The sequence below is a fragment of the Micromys minutus genome (assembly GCF_963924665.1).
Source record: "Micromys minutus genome assembly, chromosome: 1".
Taxonomy (NCBI): domain Eukaryota; kingdom Metazoa; phylum Chordata; class Mammalia; order Rodentia; family Muridae; genus Micromys; species Micromys minutus.
In genome coordinates, this window is record NC_137969.1 from 151,490,483 (window position 1) to 151,504,869 (window position 14,387).

At 39.8% G+C, this 14,387-nt stretch overlaps 1 protein-coding gene across 2 annotated transcripts in view; it reads left to right on the forward strand.

The window, feature by feature from the left end:
• Nucleotides 1–14,387, forward strand: part of LTBP1 (latent transforming growth factor beta binding protein 1) — a gene marked incomplete at its 5' end in the record, with an annotated part of 370,057 nt that overhangs the window by 255,252 nt on the left and 100,418 nt on the right. Inside the window, 5 exons of one of the 2 annotated variants that reach the window (XM_080931548.1) lie at nucleotides 754–978; nucleotides 3,140–3,162; nucleotides 6,524–6,623; nucleotides 7,108–7,206; nucleotides 13,638–13,763. In XM_080931548.1, coding sequence (XP_080787674.1) covers nucleotides 754–978; nucleotides 3,140–3,162; nucleotides 6,524–6,623; nucleotides 7,108–7,206; nucleotides 13,638–13,763 — 573 coding nt within the window. The remainder of the gene's footprint in view (nucleotides 1–753; nucleotides 979–3,139; nucleotides 3,163–6,523; nucleotides 6,624–7,107; nucleotides 7,207–13,637; nucleotides 13,764–14,387) is intronic. The other variant, XM_080931549.1, reaches the window with a different exon arrangement.

A 14,387-nucleotide genomic window follows, 5' to 3' on the forward strand; every position in this document is an offset into this window, starting at 1 on the left:
ACACGGCTTGGGCTGGCATTTTCTTCTTGCTACAGCTTCTGTCTGGAGCCTCTGACTTGTCTCTGTTGTGTGGCTTTGTCCTCACTACCTGAAGGTCCTCTTCAAAAACACACCCCTCTCCACCCCTTCAGCACCAGTTGCCCTATCGCAGACGTAGCACACTGGCTGAGTCCAGATTTATCAACTGGACACAAACAAATAAGGAGCGTTTCAGTCCCTCATGTCCCTGAATATAGTGAACCCCTTCTTGCTTGTCATTTAACTTAGATGTCCACTGAGTTCTTTATTAATAACCAGTGAAATCACCAAAGCAGGGGGAAAGGAGAAAACCTGACTAGTGGTGGTAATACACACTGTTAGATAGTTGACAGCTATACTTAAAACTACTCCTTGTATATTGCATATCTTTTTGTAAAATATAGTTTACATATTTAAAGAAGTCTACTTAGTGGCATATTGGCTGTTGGCATATAAATACAAATGTAAAAATCATGCCAAATATATATCCTAATTGGGTAGGATAAGGAACTAATACATGAGTAAATGTTCAAAGTAAACGTTGAATTTTTTCTTGTAAATACACAATTCTATCAGAAATCTAAGCAATTTGCTTGCATTTTGCATCTGTTTCTGAAGTTTTGAAATGTACCTATATTACTGATGATTTAATAAGAGATATTCATCATGATATTTTCCTCTGTAAGTTTGTACTGTTAGATTTTTAAAAGGAATATTTTCCCATCCCAAATCTAGCTGCTTTTAAGGAAATCTGTCCTGGTGGAATGGGTTATACGGTTTCTGGCGTTCATAGACGCAGGCCAATCCATCAGCATATAGGTAAAGAAGCTGTATTTGTCAAGCCAAAGAACACCCAACATGTTGCTAAAAGTGCTCATCCTCCACCTCTCCCAGCCAAGGAAGAGCCTGTAGAGGCACTGACCTCGCGGGAACATGGGCCAGGAGTACCAGAGTCCAAAGGTGAGCTTACATGTTGGGTCAGGGTTCTAGCCATCCATCTCTGTGTCTGTACCTTTCTGTTTGTCTTTATCCCTTTAGAGTACAGCTCTTATTCTTAATGATGCCGACATCTGCAAGTGTATAATTCTGTAATGGGTGAGGAAGCTATATTGGGTGTTGTCAGATGTTTAGCAGTGTGAATGTTCTTTAACTTTTATGTCACACACACACACACACACACATACACACACACACACACACACACACACACACACACACTACTAAAAAGGTGCCTGAATATTGAATACATCCTTAGATCCAGTATGGACTATTTTCCCTGATTGAGAGTCACTGCTGTGGTGTGTGAACCTAGCAGGTAACAATATTCCATGTGAATTCTAGAACACGCCTAACATTTTAGAAGCTACAGTAGCTTACTGTTTACTCCTGGAGAGGGATTATCGTCTTCAGGGAATATCCAAATTTATTTCTGTGACTAGAATTCTGCTGTGTAAAGGAGAATCCACAGGTTTGAACATGTTGAAGCATAGGCTGAGCTTTTGTGAGGTGGTAGCTGGCAGGTGGGATACTTGCAGGTAACAAGCAGGAAAGCAGGAACCTGTCAGTTCAAGAATCTGGGAGGGCCCTAGAGAAGTCCTTTCATTTACGTTGAGAGCAATTCAAGACATAGTCATGACCTGTGTGTCATAAAAAGGGTATAATGGGACCCATGACTAAGGGTAGAAAGTCTAGTGATTTCTAGTTTTGACAATCTCTGCTGCCCCATCCCCCAAGAGGGATTTTCTTCTCTCCTTAGTGTATAATGTATATTGACTATTTTGATTAGCACAGAAAAGCTTTGTTCCGGAAAAATGGAACAGTTTTAGGTCTGTAAAGAATGTGTCTCATTCCTTTAAAAAAAATAGAAATTAAACAAAAAGCTCTTGTTGGTTTTTGCCTTAATTTTTAGGTAAAGATTTTCCCATTTGTGAGTCATGTTGGAGCTTGGCATAACCTCCTTCCCTAGTGGCAGAACTTGTTCTGAGCTCTGAGCATTGGTGCCTTCTGGCCAATTTCTTTCTACTGGTTTACTCATTGTGCTATAATTCTTCCTTGGGTAGGCAGAGCAAGTAGGACCTTACTTGGTGTTGTCTCTGTCTACCTCTTTGGGGGTTGAACATTTCTTTCACAGGGGCCTCCTAAGACCATCTTGCATATCAGATATCACATTGTGATCCATATCAGTAGCAAAATTACAGCATTAGGAAGGTTGAAAACCACTGGGCTAGGTTGCTCATCCTTTGTTTAGCGTAAGGAGAGAGCATAGGTATAGTTCTGTCTCTAGAATTCCTTAATAATAGGTTTCAAAGGGTAGAAAGACAGCTTCCTCCCATTGAAAGAATGGTGGTTTTAATTTATCTGGTAGGCTCATTTCTTCCTGGAATTAATGCTTCCAACTTATTTGCTAATAGTAAAGGAGACATAGTGACTCAGAAAATTCCAAATAATAAACAAAGTTGTTCACTATTGCTTGGAATTTCTTAATGAAAACAAGCATTTCAAGAAAAAACAAAACAAAACCAAAGACCTCACCCCACCACAATAACATTACTGACTAATACTTAAGTTGCTAATTCTATTGATGCTAAGTTATAAATGTCTCTTATTGGTTCATGAGGTGTGGCTTTTGGTTGATTTAGTTAGCATGAAAATAATCAGAGGCCTTTGTTAAAAACTGGATTATATGAAAAATGCAGTACCCATTTTCATGTCTCTGTGAAACAATGTCATTCTCTTTAACAATGACATCAGATGGATTTGTGAACACTGGAAACATTTGTTTTCTGAGACATGGGAAGTTCTCAAAAACTAGATTCATCATTAAACAATATTTCCAGAAGTGTTTTCTTTAAACTTGAGGTTAATTGTCTTAATTTTGAATGAACGTCTCTGAACCTTTGACCTCTGAACCTTGATAACTAAACAGTTGAAAACCACAAAAAGTTTGTCATTCATGCACAAAGTCCACCCAGGTGGCAGGTGCTTGGCATTCCACACTTGACTTGATTTGCTTTATAATTGTTTGGGGGAGATACTGGCTTCCTAATTCCTTCTGAAATCTGAAATCTGACCAGTGGGTTGTGTTCCTGTACTAATTCTCACCTCTCTCTTCTGCTTTTAGTGGTAACAGCACCTCCAGAGAAGGTAATTCGTTCATTGTTATAAGTCTTTTCTCTTTTTGACTTCAAGACATTTTTCTTAGGATATGTATAGGTCTTTTTTTGTTGTTGTTGTTTTAACTTTAGGACCTTCATGTGAGAGACCATTTACTATAAGAAAACACAGTCCATTAATACCAAGAGATTGTCTGACCAGATTGTCGAAATGAGTGTTACCCTTCTCTGTGCAGAGAACACTAGCTAAAAGGTCTGGGGGACGTGGTGAGGAGCTCCAGCCATTGCCACAGAATTAAGTTTTGGAAAGAAGAAAAGTGATGAGCAGAATTCGTAGAGTGCACTGCTTGTGTGCACTAACTGCGGGGGAAAAACACTCTGCTGGGCGCAAGCAATTGGGGATGCTTAGTATCCTATAAAAGTAAGCCAGGCACTAACTAATTCAACTAAAATTTAACACAAACATTTGGATCAAATTAGATTACAGTGAAGTCAAATTAGATTAAAAACATTAATTGCCCTTGAAGGCCATGGTCAAAGACTTAAATGTTGTTTCTTAGGAATATTAGAGAAAATGTCATCAGTATTGGGTTTAGCAGTACAAGGTAGAGTAGAAACCATGAGACTCAATAGCAGGAAATGGGAATGTTTGCTGAATTGATGTCCTGTTTATGGAACACTGCATCTTCTTTGTGCCCCTTGAATTTTTATTTGATAATATAAAGATCATATAGTTATTAGATGGTTTTCATTTATATATAATCCATCCAGTTACCAAGAGTATATTAGGCATTAAAACTTGATGGTGGATAGACCCAGAAATAAACTATTTTAAATAGTGTCTCAATTGTTAGTGTAAAGCATATGTTCTCATACATGTTATAAGAATCCCGAAGAAGGAAATGATGATTGTGGAATGGTTTGCACATATATTGGGAGATGTCATGTTACATTGAGTCTGAAGAAATCTAACAGATTTGCATATTTGGCTTGCTCAGCTGTGGCGTCTTGAAAGATAGGTAATAGAAAGCAGCTTACAATTTTGTTGATTTGGGATTTAGCTCTTAATGATACAAAGGAGAAATCATTGGACTTCTAAGTATGCCAGTAAGGTGCCTAAACAAACCTGTCACAACTCAGTTCTGATCTTCTATTCTGTGGTGTAGCTTACTGTAACTAGAGTGAGACCGTAACAGAAAAGATATTTCCTCAAAGGATAAGGTGAAGAAGTGAGCAAGTAAGAGACCTCACGCCAACCTCTGGTCCCTACATGTACACATATATAGGTGACAATGCATGGGCAGGCACAAGTGTGTACACATACATGTGCTAGTGCATGGGTGTGAGCACCTGCAATCACCCCTCCCAAACACACAGAGGACTGAATCTGAAAAAGACAGTCACCATTCTTTCTTAAATAATCTTAACTCCATCTTAATTTAAAAGGGAGTAGTCTGGGTAGGAGATGAAATGAAGATCTGTTTAGTATTGAAACTTGACGACAGTCTCACCATCATGAGGGTGGAGAAAAGAGGCTAGTCCAAGGGTGAGACATTTATGTGGGAAGGTTTAGAAAGGAGCAACAAAGATTCTGTTAGAAAGGGAACATGGTCCTGCTTTATGGGCTAGAACTACACTTGTAATCAGTGTAATTGTGGGATATTAGCTGCTGAACTGGGTCCCTGACCATTAAGTGGCAATGTTGTGTTGCTATGAAAAGCTATACCTAAGGTGGATGGGAAATTCTGCTGGAAACCACAGGAGTGAGTGAGTGCTTCGTTGTGGGCTGCTCTTCATTGGTGTATGCCATGCACTGCACCAGTCTAACAAGTAATGGCCTCTTCTTATGGAGAGGAGGGTATGTGGGAAAATGTAATGAGTGGCTAGTGATTCCTGGAACTATTGCATGAGCAACTGAGATAGAGAGCCTGGTAGCTCGAGAGGACTATTCAATGATGCTATCAGCTGAACATGAGAAATGAGTCTAGACTGTAGCTCTGAGGACTATGGATGAGAAAAGGGTAGACCACTGGGCTGCGGTGGCACATCTTTAACCCTAGTATTCTAGAGGCAGGTGGATCTCCGTGCATTCAAAACCAGCCTGGGTCAACAGAGCAAGCTGTAATTCAGCCAAGGCTACACAGAGAAAGCCTGTCTCAAAACAAACAAACAAACAAACAAACAAACAAAAAACCCCACCAAAACAACAACAAAAACCCAAAAACAATAAAAGGAAAAAAGGAAGGAAAGAAACAAAGGGTGACCACCACAAAGAATACTGAACATGGACAGGGTTGAGTGTAGGGAATGAAAGCTCAAGCCCTTAAAAAAAGTGACTAAATCTGGGTAGGATAAAATATTGGTTGGACCATTATATGGATTGTTTCACTGACAGAAAAGATGAAGTTAGTATCAGAGGCTGATTGCTTTTGTGGGGGAGGAATTTGTAGCATGTCCTGAGTTAGCCTGTAAAAATGCATACTTACAAAGTTGGGTTTCCTTGAAACCAGCTGTGAAGGGTTCTACAGTCAAAACACAAAGGTAATAACAAAAGCCAGGAGACAGGGCAATGTCATGAAGTTGAGCCTGAGAGGCAAGATGCTAGCTAACAGTGAGGAAGTAACTTGATGAATGCACTTAATGAGGTGTCCTGAGGTCTCTGGCTCCATGCTGATGTGAGTAAAAGCTCAGATCCTTAACTAGGCTAGGTGAGCCCTAACATTGGCATGAGCCCTAACAGAGCCACACTTGAAAGCTAAGCCATGATGGTGGGTGGATTTTGTTTTTCTTCCCTTTGTGCTTGAGGTCCAGTTAGGAAGCCACAAGTCTCCTAAGACTGCAGCTGCTGTTGCCATGGCAGCTTAGCACAGCTGAGAGAGCCTTGGAATGTTAAATTGTTAGATGTAGGCTGAAGAAGGCCACAGTGCCAACTGCCTGGCTTAGAGTACTTCAGCTTAGTGGGTCCTCTTCTGTGTGGGCCAGTTGTTACATCAGTCATTTAACCTGCAAAGCGTGGCTGTGAGGCAGAGCCACCTGGAAACGACATGGAGTCCCCAGTTAGAGTTAGCGATGCCCAGTTCAGATCAAATGTGGAACTTTGGTCCAAGGTCCTTATTTTCAAGTTTTGACTTTGAATTCCAAGGAAATGGATGGGAGTGGGTGTGTAGATAAACAACATGGCCTTAAAATAAGAAGCTGACATTGCAACAGCTCCATGTTTTAAAGCCATTTATGTAGGTGTGTATCTGATCCTGTGATATATTTGCCTTGCTGAGAGTATAGTTAATTAAATAAAATCTCTCTCTCTCTCTCTCTCCTCTCTCTCTCTCTCTCTCTCTCTCTCTCTCTCTCTCTCTCTCTCTCTCTCTCTCTCTCTCAAAACAACCACCCAGGAAATATCCTCACTGGATCAAGAAAAAACAAGACTTGAACCTGGACAACCTCAGCTCTCTCCAGGGGTTTCAACTATTCATCTGCACCCACAGTTTCCAGGTAACCTGAGCTGATATGTGTTGTTTATAGGGATATTTTGAAAAAATTCATGAGGTTTGTGTATATGTGTGTGTATGTGTGTGTGTGTGTGTGTGTGTGTGTGTGTGTGTGTCTTTGATTGAGTTTAATCAATCATTGGGCTGAGTCTCTGAATTCATCATAAAATGCCTATTTCAGTACACTGCACTACATTCCTATACAAACCAACAATATTGGTTTGAGAAGAGTAGTGTATATAGGAAAAAATCAGCCTCTGTATAGTATACTATATTTCTGTGTATTATACAGTGTGCAAATGCTAAAACTTCTTATTTATCAAGTGGTCATATTTTGAATTCTGACTTGATGCCATGAGCTTTCAGAATCATTATCAGTTCCTGAACAGGGCTATTGTATTATTTAGATGAAGTCATACTTGGATTTTGCACAAGCAGGCTAGTGTACATGCCAACACTGAACGTTCCTGTGCCCCTTTCTCATGCAGTAGTGGTTGAAAAGACATCCCCTCCTGTGCCTGTGGAAGTGGCTCCTGAAGCTTCCACATCAAGTGCCAGCCAAGTGATTGCTCCTACGCAAGTAACAGGTCAGTGGAGTGTTTGCTGCGCTGTGCATCCTATGAGAAGACGGGTGCAGACTGCACTTAAAATGGAATAACAAGTGTGTGGATTGATTGTCACAGGGTTAAGCACAAGAACAGATGTGTTGGAGATGAGTGTGCACAAAGAGATCATAGTATATAGACAATGACATTATAGAGCTACTAACGTATTTAAAGGATATTTGATATTTTAAAGAAATACTTCTGGAGTAACACTTATTAAAAACTATAGGACACAATGTCACAATTGCAATTTTACTTTTAAATGTCTACAGAATTGGAAAAGAAGACCAAAAGAAATGCATCTGTGCTAGTAGATTATAGATGATCTTTATGCTATTAGATATGATTTTGTATATTTAAAAAATTTATAATATATGCATTTTAATTTTTATTTTTAAAATTGTAGAAATGAATTTCTTTTGAAACAAACAAGAGAATATAAAGTGGCCATGTTCTTTATAGTAGAGAAATAGGAAAATGTATTAAGATCATTCATAGGAAATATGGCACCGAGAAACAAATGGGGGATTTCAACATAATCTATAATAAAGAAAGATGAAAATAATCCAAACATTCAGTTTCTGAGAATAAAATGCTAAGTGACAAAGGAGAAAGAGGCAGGCCATGGGTTCAGTGATAGAACCAAGACACATATTTGCACCCCTGGCCTTGGCCCTCCCTGAGCTACCTGCCGTCTCCTCTTGGGTTTTATTATTAGTACCAAATGGAGCACAATAGAAATGTAAGCAGTTCTAAATATCTTTGGAGCTCTATAATGAAAGAAGACTTTTGTAATTTGTCCTTCAGAAGAGGTACAGGCTCATTACCATAGGCAGTTATAATGAGGTTCTCAAGTGGAGTCATTAGGAGAAGATCACACTATAATATCATGATATTATCTTAGAGATATAATATCTTAGAGAAACAGAGAAAGAGAGAAAGAGAGACAGACACAGAGACACACAGAGAGACAGACAGACAGACAGACAGACACACACACACACACACACACACACAGAGAGAGAGAGAGAGAGAGAGAGAGAGAGAGAGAGAGAGAGAGAGAGAGAGAGAGAGATACTGACAGACTTCAATGTCATAAGGAAAGGGGGAACTGCTAACTCTAAAGGCTTTTCAGGGATGGTGGGCACGTTTCATGCCACAAGACCTAGCTTCACCTCACCTTTACAGGGTATGGAGGTTGGCACTGTGTAGGAAGTTATCCTGGTGTTACAAATGGGGAGGGAAAGAAAGTGAGACTTCACAAGCTCACAGCATTCTCATAAACTCTGTGCACCAAGAGAGACTGCATGGAGGAGAGATGGACTCTGTGTGTTTGCATGTGTGTTTGTGTGTGTGTGTGTGTGTGTGTGTGTGTGTGTGTGTGTGTGAGACGAGAGAGAGAGAGAGAGAGAGAGAGAGAGAGAGAGAGAGAGAGAGAGAAAGAGAGATGCAGACTTACAGATTGATACAGATGATAGATCCATAAATATACTGAAATAGATATTGATAGAAAACCGGCTCTATGATCTAATACAGTTATGATTTTTAAAATGGGCTATTGCTTTATATTCTGAGCCCATATATGTGTACATCTGCCCTGCTCATCTGTAGACATGTAAGCGTGTAATATACTACTTTGGGAAATAAAAACTTTCTAATAACCTCTGTGTTATAAAATGTCATGTAACAATGAATTCACAGGTTTTTCTCAGTAAGTATTGCACTTCCATTTCCCAGTGTGAAGGTAAATTTAGTTTGAATTTGCTTGTCAGGCATTAGAGGACAAACCTTTTCACATAGTAGTTTGACAAAAGTTAATTACATTTTGATTAGAAAATGTAATTCATTGTTTAACAGAACTGTAGAATTGACTCTGAATGCCTATTTTCAAATAAAGTTTTACTTTCAAATACACACACACACACACACACACATATATGTCAAGTTATTTCTATATACATACATATAGGTGGGGTAGGGTCTGGGCATGTGTGAGTGCAGTGTCCGCAGAGTCCAAGAGAAGCAGGTTGTTGTCAAACACCCAGCATGGGTGGTTCTGGAAGAACAGTGCATGCAGTTATCCACGTGAGGAATGACTAACGAGGGGGCATTTCTGGGCTTCGGAGAACTATAGAGCTGCGTGAAAGAGGATGTAGCTCTGCTATATGAAGCTTTAAGAAGACAGCTCAATTTAGTCTGGCAGACACTCAGGCCTAACATCTGCTATCACATGTTTGGAGCACAAATATTTCCTTCCAGGAAACAAGTGACCCTGAATTTTTTCCCCCATGTTTTGTAACAGTTCTAAGTGCTTACACTTCCTCTAGTAAAATAACCTTCTGGAAGGAATCCATCCTTAGGGAGAAAATTGTAAATAGAGAGTCTTCTAACTGATGTATTTGTAGTGTCAGAGTCGTTACAGTAACATGAAGTACAATAGCACGAGACCACTGTGTCATGCTGCATTTCATTTTCACATAATGTAAACGTTCCTGGCAATTTAATGTGAGGACCAAGGTATAGATTTAAGGAACCTGCACATCATTTATCAAAGGAACGTTGTACAGTTTTTAATCCCTTAGAGTCTAGATACAATCAGTGTCATGTCTTACTGCTATTTTCTCCCATAGGTGAAGGAAGGGATGGACTAATCTGAGATTCTAAAATAAACACATTCGTTCCACGTTGCTCAGTGATGATATCTTTGTGATTGCAAGATTGGAAAGGAGCCTTTTTGGATCTAGCCACACACTCTTAGACATGAATAATTATAAAAGGAGTAGAGTATTTTGGGGAAGTATTAGTTTCTACTGTGTGCAGCTGAATTGGGGACTTGCTACATTACTGGCCTACCGTTTCCAACTAAATCAGGCATTGCAGCATAGAAATTCTTGATTTTTCACAGTGTCAGAAGAGCTAAAGGATAGGTTGGAAAAAATCAAACCTTTATTTCTCTAGCAAATATTTACAAAGTGGAAACATCTGTTTCAGTTGTTGTGGGACAGTGTTTGCTCTTCCTGGGAAGGCTGGGAAGCCAGGGCATTTTAATAAACCTTTCCATGAGTTACTACTTGATACCTTGCTTTGCCTCTTTCTGAACTGTCACTGTTGCCTTTGCAAACTGGCCAGGAACTGCTCTTTCTCTCCCACAACTACCTTATAGAAACCTCCATAATGACCACAGCCAGAGTGTTTTTAAAAACTATGTTCTAGTCTGATTTTTCTAGAGTTGAACCCTTTGAAAGTATTCAACCCTGAAGCATATTCCTACTGCCATTATGGTCTCAGAACACCATGCAGATGTGAAATGAATTGGTTATTTAAGAATAAAATCATCACCCTTTGCTATTGCAACTTTATTGTCTGGGGGTTGATTCCTTTATTCTTCCATCCCTTTGGATAATAACACAATGAAGGGGTGAACTTTAGACCAACACATGGGGTCTCACAACTGACACAAAGCTTCTTTTCATGGAGTTTTAGAAAATAAACACACTGAGCTGCTGAGTCTTTCATTGACCTTGCAGCAGAAAGACACCAAGCATTTGGTTTTCCACTGCCTTTTTGTTCATGGTTCTTTTCCCTAAGTCCTTAGTGGATCCTAGACCAAGGAAGAGAATAAGGTTCTAGAACTGGTGTGGGTGAGGTTGTGTCAGGGGAAGCATTTACTGCCACCCAAGAGGCACACATGTAAGCATTTAGAAGAACACAGGAAAGATTCCAGTGGGACATTTACCCAACCATCTCAGTGGGGCATCTAACAATCTCTGGAACAGAGGATAGTCACTTTCACCAGGGCCCTGAGGACAGGAAGGTTATGCCTCAGTGGAATGTCCTGCCTGTGCTTCCAAAGTTCACGTAGGCAGTTTCTAAAAGGAATGTGTCTCTTCATAAAGTGGCCCATTCTGCATTAATGAGGCCTGTCCTACAGGAAGGCCTGTAGTTGAGCAACTCTTGAGAAAATGTAAAGCAGCTTGACTCTGCTATAAAACCCAGAAAATTTTTTCTATTAAGACAGTGTCCTGGTGCTCCTCCTTCTATGGGCTGTGTATGTTCATAAGTATGAGAAACCTAACATGGAATGAGAAGAAACTGAGCAACACATACTTTAAAGGGCTAAAAACATCCACACATATACATTTGTGGATGCATGTGTGTGCGTGCGTGTGTGTGCGTGCACACACACACACACTGATATATATGTACACTCATGTGCACATACATGCTAGAGATCAAACCTACCTCAGGGCTTTGCTCATATTAGGCAAGAGCTTTACCACTGAGCTTAGTACTTAGGCTTTTGAGGTAGGGTCTTATTTGGCAGCTCATGCTGACCTGGAAACTTTGGTTTCCCCCACTTCCCAAGTACTAGAACATTCTAGAACTGGACCACCAATCCCAGCTGATTTATGCTCCTTTTAAGGAAAACACTGTTCTGATTAACTTTTTGGCTATTGATTTGTAGAAAGCAAATAAACAATTGTGGAGATGGTTGAGGCTATTTCTTTCCAGGAGGCTGGGATCTTGCTTAGCAAGTGAATGGTAGCAGTCTTTGAGAACACATTCATCATATTAATTAATCACTGTTAAGATGGGAAGACCAATGAAGAAATCAACTGTGTTGTAGATTGTTCCTTCCATTCCATCTCTTACCCTCCCTTGTTCCCTTCCTCCCTCTTTCCCTTTCTTCCTGGATGCATCTCCTAGTACCCTCTAGTGGTGTTAACAGGACAATTCCATACATCTTAAGTGCCCCACTAGCCAGGACTAATATTTTTAGCTGTGCCTCTGAATGCGTAATCTATAAGATAGTGAACACAAGGCCCCCAACATTCTTCACTTGTATGACTTCAACCCCACAGCTCTATTTAATGTGTTGGATTGAGAAGAAAGACCACTGTTACTCATTTTCTCTCTTACACCCGAAAAGTTGTCATTGTTCGCCATCTTTCCTGCTGATGGTTAACAGGGTATAATAGAACCAATGTAAGAGAAATAACTGAAGTCCATTGGCAAGCTGTGTGGTAGGAAGACACTGAGTTCTGTTCCAGTACCATGTGTTTTTGGAGACTGTCATTCATGTGTGTAAACATTCCAACTTATAGTTATGCCTGAAAACTACAAATAAATATTTTCTCATCAAGAAATTGGTATTTATGAGGGAGGCGATGTAGTGATTAACCCCAAGTTTTATAGCCTTTAGTTCTCTCTGAATCATTGTGCTAGCATGTTGATTCACCTTTTGAAGAAATTCATTTTACTTTTGCCTACTTGGGCTTTCTCATTTTAAGAAAGTGGCCAGAAAAATGTGTATAGGAGTTTCAATAATTAACAAACCACAAGCTTTAAGTGCCAATGATTTTCAAAGGAAGCATCTACTATAATGGATAAATGATAACTGGAGATGTATTTGTTTTTTATTTTCCTACTGAGACATTCTCACAGGAGAATTTTTACCTGAGAGTCTATGCACATAAACCAGTGAAACTCTTCACCCTTAACCTTTGGGGTTCTGTAGCACATAGAAATGATATCATATTTATTTTATTTTATACGCATGGGTGTGTGTGTGTGTGTGTGTATGTACCATTTGAATGCTTGTTCCTGGTGCCAGAAAAGGGTGTCGAATCTCCCGTGACTGGGTATTGCAGACTTTTAACTGCAGAGCCATCGTTCCAGGGCCATCCCTGTTAGATATGAGACTTCACTGTGAACAGTGGGAACATTATTCATGACTAACACCTTTGAGTTGCACATTACGTGGTGTGTTACTGAGCTCTTTTCAACTCTGAAGCTGGAACTCGGATTATTTCTATTTTGCACTTGTAAAAAAAAAAGAAAGTGTGGTCAAGAAATGACTGAACTATGAATGACATTAGAATTTGTACCTTTTTCTGACTGTGAGCCATCAAAGCAATTGGGTGCACTTACTACTCTCTGCCATTGTACTTTCTGCAGGCGTCATTGGAGACAAGATGTCTTCGGTGGGCAAGTCTTCTCAAAACAGTGCTTTAGCATTCTGTAGGTCTCGATTAATTAAGCTCATCTTTACAAATTCCTGGGTATCTACTAAGAAAAAATAGAATTCAGGGGAAGTCTTTGATAGGCCACACAGGAAGGTGCTTTGTGAAGGATTGATAGTCTTACAGCCTTCATCAGACTTCTGTGTTTCTGTTTAGTTCATCTTCTAACTTGATTTACTGGGAATGCGTGACTAGCTTAGGTGGAGGTACCTGATCAGTCATAAAGTAGTTGCCTGAATTTGCAGTTAAACTCATAGCCCGCCACAGAGTTCTGGATATGCATCTGCAATATGAAGCTCAGCTCCCTATGAAACACAAAGTTTTGTCACATGGATGCAATGAAATGCCTACAGACGGGGTGTTTTTCACATTGTTTTGTTTCTTTTAAAGAAATCAATGAATGTACTGTGAACCCAGACATTTGCGGAGCAGGACACTGCATCAACCTGCCGGTGAGGTTTACCTGCATATGCTATGAGGGTTACACGTTCAGTGAACAGCAGAGGAAATGTGTTGGTAAGAAACCATGTGGTAGACAGGCTCTTGTGTAGGAAACTGTTGCATACTTGGAGTGCTTCTTAATGTTAACCATCTTGGGAAACATTACTGTTTAAAGTTTTAAAGGCTGCTTTACATTTTTTTTAAAAAAAGAAGTAGCTTCCTCAAACCCAGGAATTCTCTTATTTCTGTGTTTAATGCCACTTACCTTGCTACAAATGGGACATTTGCATAAAGGTGGGCTGCTTTAAAAAAGTGAATAAAATATGAACTCTAGCAATAGCTATCTATAATCATGTATTTAGCCCTAACCAATCAACACCGAAGCAGTAATAAATTCACGTATGCATGCAAAGTCTGACATCTGATAGAGATTGCTAAATTCAAAATCTCTTCATGCATGAAGAGTGGATTCCTAAGCAAGTGGGGGGAGGAACTCAATGAATCTGTCATGTGTAACCTTTAGAACCTAAGTTACTAAGCAGGAAAGGTAATAGAGATGACCAAGACCCAGCATTGGCTCTGAGTGCATTGCAGAAGGGTTGTCCCTGACTTTCCTAGTGAAGGTGAACTCCCCAGTGCTTGATGCCCCTGCTCACCAGACTAACCTTCTCTACTGAGCCAGAATCTATGTTCTTTAAA